General features: G+C 39.9%; 1 protein-coding gene across 9 annotated transcripts in view; it reads left to right on the top strand.

Annotated features, from left to right (window-relative positions):
• Positions 1 to 15,377, top strand: part of Braf (B-Raf proto-oncogene, serine/threonine kinase) — a 132,368-nt gene that overhangs the window by 113,051 nt on the left and 3,940 nt on the right. For 8 of the 9 annotated variants that reach the window (XM_031381634.1, XM_031381635.1, XM_031381633.1 and 5 more), the window contains 2 exons: positions 11,794 to 11,928; positions 13,711 to 13,864. In XM_031381634.1, the coding sequence (XP_031237494.1) occupies positions 11,794 to 11,928; positions 13,711 to 13,864 (289 nt within the window). Of the gene's footprint in view, positions 1 to 11,793; positions 11,929 to 13,710; positions 13,865 to 15,377 lie in introns of those variants that run through there. The other variant, XR_004121948.1, reaches the window with a different exon arrangement.

Genomic DNA, 15,377 nt, shown 5'->3' with positions numbered 1-15,377 from the left:
TCAGCTTTAGAAAGTGTTTGTGTGTTTTTGACATTATTAAGCCTTTTGCTTGAAATGTTGGTCATAAATGTTATAATGCGATGACATCCCCAATTTTGTGACTAGAAATGAGAAGTATAATGGAGTATAGCCTGTTTCTTGGCTAAAGCAGAAAAGAACTAAAAGAATGAACTGGAACCTGCTGTGGTGTGTGTGCCTTTAAGCCAGCACTCAGATGGCAGAGGTATACAGAGCTCTCTGAGCTTGAGGTCATCCTGGTGTAGAGTTCCAGGCTAACCCTGCCTTTTTAAAAAAATAGAAAAAGTTAACTTTGCTGTGATCACAGGTATGGTTGTCCTTTGATTGTATCACAGGTTGTACTGTCCGAGCAAGGGCTCAGCTATGAACAGATTTATGTCACATTCTTCCAGAATTATTAAGATGTTTAAGATAACAGAAAACAGCATGAGGGACTGGAAGATGGTTCATTAGAAATGTTTGCTGTATAAGCATGAGGCCCTGGGTTAAGATCCTGAATACACAGAAAAGCCTAGGTGTGGCCATGTCTATAACCTCAGTGCTGGAGGGAAGAGACAAGTTCCAGCCTGGTGGAAGTGGAAGTGATCGATTATAAACAACAGTGAGGTAGAGGGGTGATTGAAGAAGACACCCTGATGCCCACTTCTGGCTTCCACATTCATCCAGGCCAGGACACTCACATGTATACACACGTGCACACACGTGCGCACACACAACAGAACTGGGTAAGAAAGTATGAAATGGCTATTACATAGTGTTGCAACTTGTCTACAATGAGAACCCAACCAGAAGGACACATTTTTACTTCTCCCTTTCCTAGGTTCTTACTCTCGGTCCTTCCTTACACCAATAACACTTCACAAAGCTTTGTGCATCTGGGTGTCACACTAAATTCCCTTCAACTTTTCTTTCTTTCTTTCCCTTCTCCCACTCTCTCTTCACCTTTCAACAGAATACTATTCTGTAATCCAAGAGGACTTTAGATTTTGATCATCATGTCTAGAATATTGGGAATTGTAGTTTGTGCCATCAATTCCAGTTTACTAATTCCAAAAAGTGAATGAGTGGTCTTTACTAAAATTAACATGATGCCTCAACATTTCTTAAAAGTGTGTGGGTATACTGGGCATTGGTGGTGCATGCCTTTAATCCCAGTATTTGGGAGGCAGAGGCAGGCGGATTTCTGAGTTCGAGGCCAGCCTGGTCTACAGAGTGAGTTCCAGGACAGCCAGGGCTATACAGAAAAACTTGTCTCAAAAACAAACAAACAAACAAAGTGTGTGGGTATATATGTAAAGAGGAAAGTAATAGCAATTAAACATCATTAAAAGATAGTTACCATGTAAACAGTGATTAAAGAGTATTTATGCTATATGCTGTAGTTTGCATCATAATCACATAAAAGACTGCTTTGAAATGGAGATGCTAGGGGCTGAAGAGATGGTTCAGCATTTGACTGTACTGATCTTGAAGAGACCTGAGTTCAGTTCCCAGAACCCACCATGGGTGGCTCACAACCCACTCAAGGAGATCTGACACCCTCTCTGGCCTTCAGAAATCTGCCTGCCTCTGCCTACCAAGTGCTGGGATTAAAGGCGTGCGCCACCACCGCCCGGCTTAAGTAAAATAAATTTTAAATGGAGATTCTAGAGCAGAGTGTGATTCTGTGGCATAGAGTCCAAGTACCTACACTTTTTTATGCTTCTGGAATAGTTCTGATGCATAGCAAATGTCTTACTTAGGGTTTTTATTGTTTCAACAAAACACCATTACTAAAAAGCAAGTTGGGGAAGAAAGGTTTTATTCAGCTTAACTTCCACATTGGTATTCATCACCAAAAGAAGCCAGGACAGGGATTCAAACAAGGCAGGAACCCAGAGGAAGGATCTGATGAAGAGGCCATGGAGGGAGGGTGCTTCCTGAATTGCTTCCCCTGGCTTGCTCAGCCTGCTTTCTTATAGAACCTAGGACTACCAGCTCAGGGATGGCCCCACCCACAGTGGACTGGACCCTCCCACAGTGATCACTAGTTGAGAAAATGTCTTACAGCTGGATCTCATGAAGGCATTTTCTCAACTGGGATTCCTTTCTCTCTAATGACTCTAGCTTGTGTCAAGTTGGCATACAAAACCAGCCAATACACTGGAGATGAGAATTATCATTCCAAATTGTAAAACCAAGCAAATAAAATGATAGGCTTTATGTATCACTATATTCCTTCATTGAAGGGATTTTTAAATTTTATTTTGTAGTTATGTATTTGTATAACATATATGTGCGTATGTGGAGATCAGAGGACAACTTTGTGGCCTTGGTTTTCCCTTCCATCTTTATGTAGGTTTTAGATATTGAACTCAAGTTGCCAGGTTTGTGTGCCAAGAGCTTTATTCACTGAGCTATGTCTCTTGCCCAGCATGTCAGTTTTGGTCAATAGGTAATCTCTCAGTCTTTTTGTTGATAATCTGACTTTTAAACTTCAACTGTGATATGGTGTAAAAGAGGTGTATTCTAAGTTAGCCTCTACTTTATGTAATGATTTGGTAAGGGCTCAGGTTCAGTGATTTCAGTCTGCTGTTCATGACTTCATTGATTCTGAGCCCAGAGTAAAGCAGAGCATTATCACCTCAAGAGCATGTTGAGAAGGAAGCTATTTACCTCAGCAGAGAAGAATACTCAATCTCTCCTTCACCCCACAAGGATGGGGGGGGGAGAGAGAAAGAATAGGTAGAAAGAGAGAGAGAATAGGTAGGTAGAGAGAGAATAGGTAGGTAGAAAATTGTTTGTTTGTTGTGGTTGGGTGGCAATTGAGGATCAGATGATACTTTTCAGGAGTCAGTTCTCCTTTCATGTGAGTCCCTAGGACCAAATTCAGATCATCAATTTAGTGGCAGGTACCTTTGCCCACTGAGATATCTTGCCAGTCTAAGGTTTAAGGCCTTCTTGTATCATGGTTCACTATGAATTAGCTTTTGTCTAGGGTGAGAAATCTGAAACATCCCCTTAGTGCTGAATTCAGCTACTTATTGGCATTTGAGGTGATTTGTCTTCCCTGAGAGTATAATAAATGAAAGTAACTGAAAGGCTTGTTCTCTCTGAGAGAAGTGCGTGACCAACAGAAAGATGAGGCCTTTGTCATTTAATTTTTCCTGGTAGTATAGTTGAAGTTCTTAGAATTTTCTAGTCTAAAGCCATGTTACATGTTTAGTGAAGAAGGAGGAGGAGGGGAAAAAAATATAATTGTTCCACTTGTTCTACTTGATTGCCCTGTGTACCTATGTTCTTCAAACTTCCTTCAGAGGCACTGTGCTCAGATTAGACTTCTGTTTTAGAATCCATGAATTTTCTTCTTTTGCATGGAAAGTTAGGACAACTGCTTTTTTACTGTGCAGTGTAGATACCATCCATCTGTACTCATCCGGAATAGTTTGGGGTGTATGTTTTGCATGTAAACTCAAAGCAAGGCTCTGCTTGGGATACCTGGACCCAATACCTGTCTCAACCAGTCATCTTACTCCAAGGTTTGTTTTCTTAATCAATTATGAAAGTAGGAGATTGGACTAAAGAGCTTCTAGTTCTGAAAGTCACAGGGGCTAGGAAGATGGCTCAGGCAGTAAAGCATGTACCAAGGAAGCATGAAGACCTGAGGTCAGATCCCCAGCACTCATGCAGAAATCTCTGTGTGGTGACAGGTGGCTAGAATCCTAGACAGAGAGACAGAGACAGAGGGTCCCTAAGCTGTCAAAATCATGAGTTCCAAGTCCAATGAGAGACCCTAGCTCAAAAAACTAAGGTGAGGATCAAGTGAAGGATATACCCAACATCAGTCTCTGGCTTCCACGTGAACGTATACCAGTATGCATATGTGCATACCCCCCACTTAAAGGCATAGACTCAAAAATAAATAAAAATCAGTTTATATATTAAAACAGGTCTTTTGACTATCCAAGAGAGAACCACTTCTGTGTTACTTTGTAGAAGAGTATGGGAGTATGGGGGGTTTTTGTTGTTTGTGTGTCTGTGTCTGTGTGTGTCTGTGTCTGTGTTTGTGTGTGTATATGTTTCTCATTGGTTTTCCTTAGTCCTGGAAATCTGAGAAAAATTACTTCATTGTTTCAAAAGTTTTTTTAAGCCAGGCAGTGGTGGTACATGCATTTAATCCCAGCACTCAAGAGGCAGAGGCAGAAGGATCTCTGTGTATTCAAGCCTGGTCTACAGAGGGAATTCCAGGATGTAAAGAGAAACCCTGCCCCCACCAAAAAAAAAAAAAAGAATTTTTTTCAATTTTATTTTGTATATGAGTAATTTGATTTCATATATGTATGTGCACCATGTACATGCCTGGTATCCAAGAAGACCAGAAGATACCATCAGACACCCTGGACCTAGAGTGATGGATGGTTGGAAACCACCATGGGTACTGGGAACCAAACCCAGGTCCTCTGCAAGACCATTAAGTGCCCTTTTACTACAGTTTATCTACAAAGCTAAGATCAGTACTGTATTCATTTAAACCAGATGTATAGACTGTGTATATCCTCATGGCTTTTTTTTCCTTGAAACACAAATTCTTACTCTTTATACTACTGATATGGAACAAATCACTCAAAATATAATGGCTTAAAACAATTTACAGGGCTGGAGAGATGGCTTAGCAGTTAAGAATATTTGATGCTCTTCCAGAAGACCTGAGTTTGGTTCCCAGCACACACATTAGGTCATTCACAATTGCTTGTAATTTCAGTTCCAAGGCATTTGAAGCCCTCGCCTCATATGGCATATGTATACACAGACACATAAATTTTAAAAAATAAAGTAAGGAAAGGTCTTTCTTTAATCCTAGCACTAGGGAAGTAGAAGCAGATAGATCTCGTTTTCTTGGGCAGGCTGGTTTATGTAGCAAGTCTTAGGTTAGCCAAGGCTACACACTGAGACCCTGTCTAAAGGCAAACAAATAAGAGATGCTGGAGAGATGGTGTACTGGCTGGTTTTGTGTGTCAACTTGACACAGGCTGGAGTTATCACAGAGAAGGGAGTTTCAGTTGGGGAAGCGCCTCCATGAGATCCAGCTGTGGGGCATTTTCTCAATTGCCCCTTGTGAATGGTGCCATCCCTGGGCTGGAAGTCTTGGGTTCTATAAGAGAGCAGGCTGAGCAAGCCAGGAGAAGCAAGCCAGTAAGGAACATCTCTCCATGGCCTCTGCATCAGCTCCTGCTTCCTGACCTGCTTGAGTTCCAGTCCTGACTTCCTCTGGTGATCAACAGCCATGTGGAAGTAAGCTAAATAAACCCTTTCCTCTCCAACTTGCTTCATGGTCGTGATGTTGTGCAGGAATAGAAACCCTGACTAAGACAGATGGCATAGTGGTTAAGAGCACTGGTTGTTCTTCCAACTGAACCTGGTTCAGTTCCAAGCACTCAAATAACAACTCAACAACCATCTGTAACACTATACCCAGAGGACCCTTTTCTGAACTCTGAGGGTAGAGCACACACGCATATAGGTGAAAAACTCACACAGAGAAAATAAAAATAAAGAGTACATTTTTTTTACATTAGCTGTTTGTTTGTTTGTTTGTTTATTATATGTAAGTACACTGTAGCTGTCTTTAAGACACCCCAGAAGAAGGAATCAGATCTCATTATGGATGGTTGTAAGCCACCATGTGGTTGCTAGGATTTGAACTCAGGACCTCCAGAGGAGCAGTCAGTGCTCTTACCTGCTAAGCCATCTCTCCAGCCCCAGATCTTTATTTTTTTAATAAAAAAAATTTAATCTTGGGCTGGAGAGATGGCTCAGAGGTTAAGAGCACTGACTGCTCCTCCGGAGGTCCTGAGTTCAATTCCCAGCAACCACATAGTGGCTCACAACCATCTATAATGGGATCCGATGCCCTCTTCTGGTGTGTCTGAAGACAGCTACAGTGTACTCATCACATATATAAAATAAATAAAATCTTTAAAAAAAAATAAAGATCTGTAATTTGGGCTGATCTCAGGGAATGTATATCTGTTCCATATTGTATCAGCTAGAATAGCTTGACTAAGTATTAAAATGTTTGCTTATCAAGTAACTCGCTCATATACCTACTAGATTAGTACTAGAGGCTTACTTAGGGCCAAGGGATAGGTCTCTCAGTTTTTCTCTCTACATGGGCCTTTCTCTGAGACTTCTCAGACCTCTTAGGGTCTCTCTAATGACATGATGACTGGATCTATGAATAAAATCTCAAGAAACAATATAACAAATATCAATGGCTTACCAGTAAGCTTCTTTGTTATTAGCATCTCATGTAACATGAGCCTAGTCTGGCCTTGAACTTCTAGCCCTCCTGTTTCTGCCTCCAGAGTGCTGGGATTACCTGTGTGCTCCAACACACTCATTTTTTTTACACAAATTATTTTAACAACAAAAATGCTATTGATACCTACCATAAGTAAAGCACTGTGGAATATCAAAGGATTCAGAAGTAGAGCAGAGGCAGCCCAGGGGATGATACTGAAAATGAGCAGCATGCATGTCCTCTTGGAGTTCTGAGGCAGGACCAAAGAGCAGGAGATGCTAGACGATCTGAGGATGCGCTGAAATAGTCTCAAAATTTCAAAATAGAGGGTAGATTTTGCCATCAGTGTGCCCTGTGACTCCATCCACACATTGTATGCAGGAATTTCCCTTTCTCTTTCTTGCTGTTTTTAAATCATTGAGCTTTCAACCAAGAGGAAATCAACACCTGCTTTATGCTTTGTACCAGCTAAATTTTATGGGGCCTATAAAACTAAATTATCTTCACTTTTTTTCCCCTCGCATCCCTTCTGAAAGAATTTTGAAAAATATGTACCTCTGTGCACATTTTTAAGTTGGCATCTAAAATGTTTTCTTACATGTTAAGTAATTGCAAAGAATGTCAATTTCAGTATAACTTGGTTAAGATTTGAAAATACTCAGCCCGGAGAGATGGGTCAGTGGTTTAAGAATACTGATCGCTCTTCCAGAGGTCCTGAGTTCAATTCCAGCAACCACATGGTGGCTCACAACCATCTATAATGGGATCTGATGCCCTCTTCTGGTGTGTCTGAAGACAGCTTCAGTGTATTTATATACCTAAAATAAAATAAATAATTCTTTAAAAAAAAAAAAGAAAGAAAGAAAGAAAATACTCTTGAAATGTGTCCAGTAAAATCTAAAAGCTATCCCTGTTTAAATAAGATCTCTACATTGGCATGTTTCCTTTCTTCTCTTTAAACTGTATGTAGTATTCTCTAACCCCTCACCAAAGTCTGTTCTAATATAGCATACTCTTGTGCTTTTAAGACTTTTTTTTTTTTTTTGGCTTTTCGAGACAGGGTTTCTCTGTGTAGCCCTGGCTGTTCTGGAACTCACTCTGTAGACCAGGCTGGCCTTGAACTCAGAAATCCGCCTGCCTCTGCCTCCCAAGTGCTGGGATTAAAGGTATGAGCCACTACCGCCTGGCTATAAGACTTTTTATTATGCATTATTCTTACTATGCAAGAAAAAATATGAATGTAAGTTTAAATTTGAAGTTCTAATATTATTTTCTTATAACTTTAAACTCTGATGGGCTATTTTTAAATACTGGTGTCTGCTATTGTTACAGTTTTTAACATATAACTGATAAATTTTATTACATAAAAGGTTAAAAAATTTATTGAAAATATGTAGTTTTGGCTTTTTATTTTATTGTTTTTGTTTTAGAGAAAGAATCTGGCTGTGTAGCCTAGCCTGGCCTTCCACTTCTGACCGTCTTGCCTCTGCTCTCCAGTTCTGGGCATACAAGCATACCTTACCTGTTGACAAAGTGGGGGGCAGCTTGGAGGCTAGAGGCAGTCTTGGATATCATTCCTTAGGTGCTGTTCACTTTCTGGGTTGAGACAGGATCTACTGTTGGCCTAGACCTAGCTCATTAGGCTAAGGAAGCTGGTCAGTGAGTCCAGGAGCCACCTGTCTCTACCTCTACCAACAGTTATCTCCTTAGCTCCTAAAGTGTGCATCTTAATGAATGTCATGGTATTTTTCATTTTCGCTTCAATTTCTATATATGTGGATGAATATAGCTTATTTTATTTATTTTTACTAGAATGAGTTAGGGCTTAGTATTAATCTTTTCCCTGTTTTCTTTTGAAAGTAAATACTGAAAAGATTTACTCAATAAGTTGATGGGGAAAATGAGTGTTTTGTTACAGCCATATGCAGAGTTTAATGGTCCCCAAGACAAAAAGGGACTCAGCTAAAATCTACGGGAGGCTGTTATGGTCACAGTTCTGAAAAGAAGATAGATGAATCATCCAAAGAAAGAGACATGTGGAGCAGAGTGTAAGGAAGTCTCCCATGTGGAGCTTCCAGGTGTCTTCTCTTAGTAGAGTTATACACAGTACTAAACTCTCCTAGCAGGAATATGCAACAATAATATGGAGTATTGCCAACCAGGAAAGGTCTCTGAACCTTTTGATTAAGAATTAGTCGTGCCGGGCAGTGGTGGCGCACGCCCTTAATCCCAGCACTTGGGAGGCAGAGGCAGGCAGATTTCTGAGTTCGAGGCCAGCCTGGTCTACAGAGTGAGTTCCAGGACAGCCAGGGCTACACAGAGAAACCCTGTCTCGAAAAGAAAAACAACAAAAAAAAAAAGAATTAGTCAAATACAGCACTTGGGAGGCAGAGTCAGGTGAATTTCTGAGTTCAAGGCCAGCCTGGTCTACAGAGTGAGTTCCGGGACATCCAGGGCTATACAGAGAAACCCTGTCTGGGGCCAGAGAGATAGATGGCCTAGAGATTAAAAGCACTGACTGCTCTTCCAGAGGTCCTGAGTTCAATTCCCAGCAACCACATGGTGGCTCACAACCGTAAGTAATGGGATCTGATGCCCTCTTCTGTGTCTGGAGACAGTGACAGTGTACTCATATAAATAAGATAAATCTAAAAAAAAAAAAATTAGTCTCATAGATATGGCTGGCTATTTATGGCTGAGCTTAGTCTCCAGCTCCTCAAGAAGTCAGATTGATGCTATATAACCCTAAACCCTCTATATAACATTGCTGATAGCCCAGGGGTGATCCAAGATACCACATAGAACATCCTGAGTGAGGGCTTAGAAGAAGGCCTCCTAGGATCCAAAGGAAAAGGCCAGCCCTCTCTCTGGGCAAGAATATTCCTTTACAACATACCATGTCTCTCAGTTACATGAGCTTATTTCTATGGTATACTAAAAATTGTATTGTAATCTATCATTAAAAAGTATTTTAATGGTCAGCTGAAAATTTAACTGTTGAAAGAATTAACTGAAGAATTGGAAACCAAGAAACTTTGAAAGGAGTTTGTTACAGTTCATTAGAGCCTACTTAGACACTCAGTTTTCGAAATGTTTTTTTTTTTAAAGATTTATTTATTATATCTAAGTACCCTGTAGCTGTCTTCAGACACCAGAAGAGGGCGTCATATCTCATTATGGATGGCTGTGAGCCATCATGTGGTTGCTAGGATTTGAACTCAGGACCTTTGGAAAAGCAGTCAGTGCTCTTAACTGCTGAGCCATCTCTCCAGCCTGGAAATGTCTTCTTGATGTCCCATAATTTTTGTAACCTGGAATGACATGTACTAGAGTTTATATTGGTAAAATGTAAAGGCCTTTTGTAAAATAGAGGTGCAACAGGGAAAATTCTTTACACATACACCTAAGTGCTTCTCTAGCAAATTAAAGATTTATTACTGTGTGCACATGCATGCACGTTCCCACAGATGCTAGAAGACAGCATTATATTCCCTGGAGCCAGAGTCATGGTTGTTTGTGAGCCACAGGATATGGGTACTAGGTCTGATTTAGGCCCTCTGTAAGAGCAACAAGTGGGTTTTTTGTTTTTGTTTTTGTTTTTTGGTTTTTTTTTGTTTGTTTGTTGTTTTTGTTTTGTTTTGTTTTTTCGAGACAGGGTTTCTCTGTGTAGCCCTGGCTGTCCTGGAACTCACTCTGTAGATGTAGACCAGGCTGGCCTCGAACTCCCTGCTTCTGCCTCCCAAGTGCTGGGATTAAAGGCATGTGCCACCACTGCCCAGCCGCAACAAGTGTTCTTAACTAATGAGCCATTTCTTCAGCCCCCTAGATTTAAAAAAGGAAAGAAAGGAAAAAAAATACATATATTATAGATATAGGCCTGTTTTCCAACGACTACATGTCTCATTAGAGGATGTGGATGAGACATATTCAGAAATGTTAATGATCAGGTAAAGCAGTAGATAATCATTACAGCTGTTGGTAAAGAGAACAACATTATCATGTTTAAAGATGTGGAAATCACCAGGCAGTGGTGGCGCATGCCTTTAATCCCAGCACTTGGGAGTCAGAAGTAGGCGGATTTTGAGGCCAGTCTGGTCTACATCTACAGAATGAGTTCCAGGACAGCCAGGGCTACGCAGAGAAACCCTGTCTTGGGGAAAAGAAAAAAAAAAAAAAAAAGATGTAGAAATGTCGAAAGAGGAATGAATATATGCTGAGCAAGGGTAGAGGTGAGTTATGCCTTGCTTTATCCAGATTCCGGATCAGCTGAAGAGAGCACAGAAAGTCATTGCAGGCAGGGCAGCATTTCTGTCAGCATGGTCTGCTCCCAGTTATTGTTGTCACTTTCTTAGCTATATTATTTTGGCCATGTCCCTTGGTTTTTGGTTTTTGAGCACTGAATACCTAATCTGAAACATGGGATCAGTTCCTACACCTCAGAGAATAGTTTGTAAACCCAATTAGATAATATAATATATGTAGTCCAAAAGCCCCAGGTTTTCAGCCTTCCAAGCTTTGTATTTTTATACCTTTCATACCTTTTCTAGGAGTATAAGCTCTCTGAACTGCTGTCCTGTGAGGGTGGCAGGTCTCTTCCTCTCAATGAAGACCTCCTAAGTGCTTTACATGTTCTTAGTTATCACTTATCTCCTATTGCTCCAGTCTTCTTGAACTTGTATCCCAGAGTCAATATTGAAGTAAAGCTTTACTACAGTTAATACATGAAATTCTGGCATCAAACAGGAAATACCTTTCAGATATGACCATTTGTAAAATCCACCAGCCCTATCTACTATGGAGCTCCACCTTTTTCATGCTAGCCTCTAATCTGCCCCTCTCAAAATCTTTTCTCAAGGGCGCCGCCCTCTTCTCTCAAACATAATATTCTTAACCTAGCTCTGCCTACCCTCAAAAAGAGCCAAAAATTAAAAAAATTGAAAAAGAGCCAAAAGTTGAAGAAATGAGAAAAACTCTAATGAAGATAAGCCTTTTTACCTTCATCTATCTTGTCCTCCTTTCTTCTGGAGGATGCTCTGCTTCTGATGTGTAGCTAAATGGCTCAAGTGACTTTCTAGGACAAAAGTGCTTAACTGCAGCTACCAGTTGACAGCTAAAAAGTGCTTAACTGTTTTGTCCCCTGCTACACATGCATAAAAGACTTAGCAGCCATGGTGTCCAACAACAAATGATACTCAGTAAGAAGTACCATCTCTCCGCATGTCTCCGCACACTGTCAGTGGGCACCACTAGAGAAGGAAGGAGTGGTACAAGCACCAGAGATGAAGTCATTGGGAGGGTTTGCCACGGGCCTGGGGCCACGACAGTTTGTGATGGATTAGGAAGCCAGACATTAACACTGTTATTTATTTTAGCTTATCAGAGTTTAATGTACATATAGGAAAGTACAAATGCCATAAATAAATAGTTGGTTAAATTTTCATTGCATAAATTTGCATTTGTTAATAAGAATGTATGATTTGCCTGTTTCCCTTCAGATAATTTTTATGGTGGGACGAGGATACCTGTCTCCAGATCTCAGTAAGGTGCGGAGTAACTGTCCAAAAGCCATGAAGAGATTAATGGCAGAGTGCCTCAAAAAGAAAAGAGACGAGAGACCACTCTTTCCCCAAGTAAGAAAGATGCCCTGACACCGCAAAGTTACTCACTGCATAATTTTAAAATGTAGCTTTTTAGTGTGATGCAGGGGAGTGGAGGGATACAGTTTGGATTTTGAGTTGGAACCCCTGAAGATCCAGATGAGCAAACAAGGCAGTGGTTTTATGAAGGCTGAAAGAAGTTTGGGATTCCAATACAAGCTCTTTATCAGGATTTTGCATTTGTTCTGCAGTTCTCAAACTCTTTAAAAACTTATTTTATTTTACTCTGTGTATGGGTGTTTTGCTTGCATGTGTATGTGTGTACCATTTGTGTGCCTGGTGCCCCTGTAGGCTAGAAGAAAGACTCTCTGCGACTGGAGCTGTAGCACCTGTGAGCCATGGTGTGGGTTCTTGGAACTGTGCCATCTCTCCAGCCAGAGTGCTCAAACCTTTTGATCTTAGAATCCTTTCACATAAGTTCAAATAGTTAATGGAAATAACATTATGAGTTTGTAAACAATGAAAAAACTGAACGAGAGTGGTATTGATTTCAGGGTTTTTTTCCTGTTTTTCTACAAGTAACACACTTGGACTCTGTTTTGTACTCTCTGTGCTTTAGTATCTTATACTGTGTAGCCTCTGATGGTTTACTTTTCTACTTACACTTTTGACCAGGGGTTATTCTTGATGGTTAAAAAAAACAGATTATGGGCTGGTGAGATGGCTCAGCGGTTAAGAGCACTGACTGCTCTTCCCGAGGTCATGAGTTCAAATCCCAGCAACCACATGGTGGCTTAAAACCATCCGTGATGAGATTTGACACCCTCTTCTGGTGTGTCTGAAGACAGCTACAGTGTACTTACATATAATAAATAAATCTTTTTAAAAAAACAGATTATATACTTTCTGTTAATGCTAGATTTTAAATGTTTTAATTTATGTATTTATTAAAATTTTAATTATATATTTATGTATTTTATTATATATTAATATTATGTTATTAATTTTGTTTTTTAATTATACTCATACTATAACTATGTACTATATAAAAGGTCTTACTTTAGCCGGGCGGTGGTGGCGCACGCCTTTTATCCCAGCACTTGGGAGGCAGAGGCAGGCGGATTTCTGAGTTCGAGGCCAGCCTGATCTACACAGTGAGTTCCAGGACAGCCAGGGCTAAACAGAGAAACCCTGTCTTGGATAAAAAAAAGAAAAGAAAAAAAAGAAAAGGTCTTACTTCAACTGACCTGGGACTCGATTTGTAGCCTGGGTTAGCTTGAAATTCACAGCCATCCACCTGTCTCTGCCTCAGTGGGTGCTGGGATTAAAAGTATTTGCTACCACACCTAACATCTTTAAAAAGATTTGTGTGGCACTGTAGGTGTGTGTGTGTGCATGCGTGCGTGTGTGTGCATTGAAGTACCTGGGAAGAACAAAAGAAGGTATTAGATCCCCTAGAGCCAGAGTTTTAGGCTTGTAATTAGTTTAAAATTTTTACTTACCATTCATTTCAAGACTAGCAAATGATCTGAAATACAAGCAAACACTAACTGTGAGTGACTTACTCATTCACCTGTATATGTATATAAAACCATTGTTACTGTGCTACCTAGCTTTTTTTTACTTTTGTACTGGTGGGAAAATTCCCAGTTTCTCTTTGTTCATTAATCAAACTGAAAACAATGCTCAAGTAAAATCTCATTCTAAGTATGATGAGCTCTTAAAAATTTATACTATCCAGATTTTTATTCTGCACTCTGCTTTTTCTTCTCTTCTGTTTTGTCCCCTTCCCCACTCCTTTCTTCTTTCTTACAGATTCTCGCCTCCATTGAGCTGCTGGCCCGCTCATTGCCAAAAATTCACCGCAGTGCATCAGAACCCTCCTTGAATCGGGCTGGTTTCCAAACAGAAGATTTTAGTCTGTATGCTTGTGCTTCTCCGAAAACACCCATCCAAGCAGGGGGATATGGTGGGTTTCCAGTCCACTGAAACAACCTGAATGAGTGAGACATTAGAGTAAGGTAGCAACAAAAACAAGTGAACAGTTTCCCTTATATTTAAACTAAGTAGGATAATCTGTTATTTGCAGGTCAGCCAAAGAATGTTTGTGTTTAAAAACTTAAAAATTGCTTTCTAAATCTTAGAATTATGCTGAACATTGAATTTCAGCATCAATGCATAAAAATGCACAAACACTGCTAAACATTTTCAGCGCCCAGCGCCCCTTCCAGAGGTGTTACCTCCTATTCTGAGTTTGTTTTCTTCACTTGGGTGTTCCAGTGACTAAACTCAAGGTTTCTTTCTCAGTTTGCTCATGCAGTCACTTGTCACAGGGACTCCAGAGGAAGGCTTCCCTCTGCATGTTCACAGGTGGGAAGTACACAGTAGGCTAGCCTCTGTCAGCTGTGTGAACTGACAGATAGGAACCAAATAATCCTGGGTTTATCCTTTATATTTTCCTATAGGCATTTCTTTTTTCTATAGTTTAGAGTATGTGGAAGTTCTTTATTTCCTTGAAGCAATAGATAATTTCTTTTAATAAATGGTGGATGTGAGTGCCAAAAATATCACAGTGGCACATTTGAGTTAGGTAAATGACTTAACATTGGATTTTAGTGGAGAAGTATAAGTTAAGGCTCTCCTTAGATGATATTTATATGTTAAAGATGCTGTACATGTGTAAAAGTCATATTTCTTTTGCAAATGCCTTGCCCTTTAATCATACTTCCTTCCCCGAAAGAAAACTTTACAAAATTATGAGAGCCTTCAAGGTGTTTGCTTTTTGTTTCTGTTTTCCTTCTTTAGATAATTGGTTGCCAAACAAGCAAGTCCTGGCTGTAAAGTCATTAGGCTTTCCTTACAGAGTTACTTAGCCTGGGTCTCACAGCTCTCTTCCTGATAGTCTTGCTCCAGGAAGATCCCAGCCATGGTGAAGAACTGATACTCTCTTCTTGCATTCCAGTGTCATGTACCTCTAATGTTTACATTTTTATGTATAGAAAATGAGTGTGATATAACTGTGATGGAGTATAATTGTCCTATGACTTGGAAAGAATCTAAAAGCAGAAAAGTAGAATCATGTGGTCTTTAAAAAAAACATCCTGCCATCTCTACTTTATAGTTACCTAGAAACCAAAACCTATTGATACTCAAGTTACTCAATTTAGACTTATGATAATGCTTAAATACAACCCAAAGCAAAAGTTACTCAACAGACATCATACGTTCATACATGTTATCCTCCTTTGAAAACAATAAAGCAGAAACTTGGGAAAACTTTAGTGATAATTGAGTTTGTAAGTACCACAGATAAACTTATGAAATATTTGCTTTACCTGCACTGTTAGATTTCATATAAGGACACTGCCTGTTAATTATTATGATTTACCTTTTGTCCCCCATTTGGATAAGAATGCCATTGGAATCTTATATACTGACTCATGATTCTAAATATAAGAGAACCTTTCTCATATAAAACAAAC

The sequence above is a fragment of the Mastomys coucha genome, unplaced genomic scaffold, assembly GCF_008632895.1.
Source record: "Mastomys coucha isolate ucsf_1 unplaced genomic scaffold, UCSF_Mcou_1 pScaffold20, whole genome shotgun sequence".
NCBI lineage: Eukaryota > Metazoa > Chordata > Mammalia > Rodentia > Muridae > Mastomys > Mastomys coucha.
This window is presented reverse-complemented; position numbering and strand designations above follow the sequence as displayed.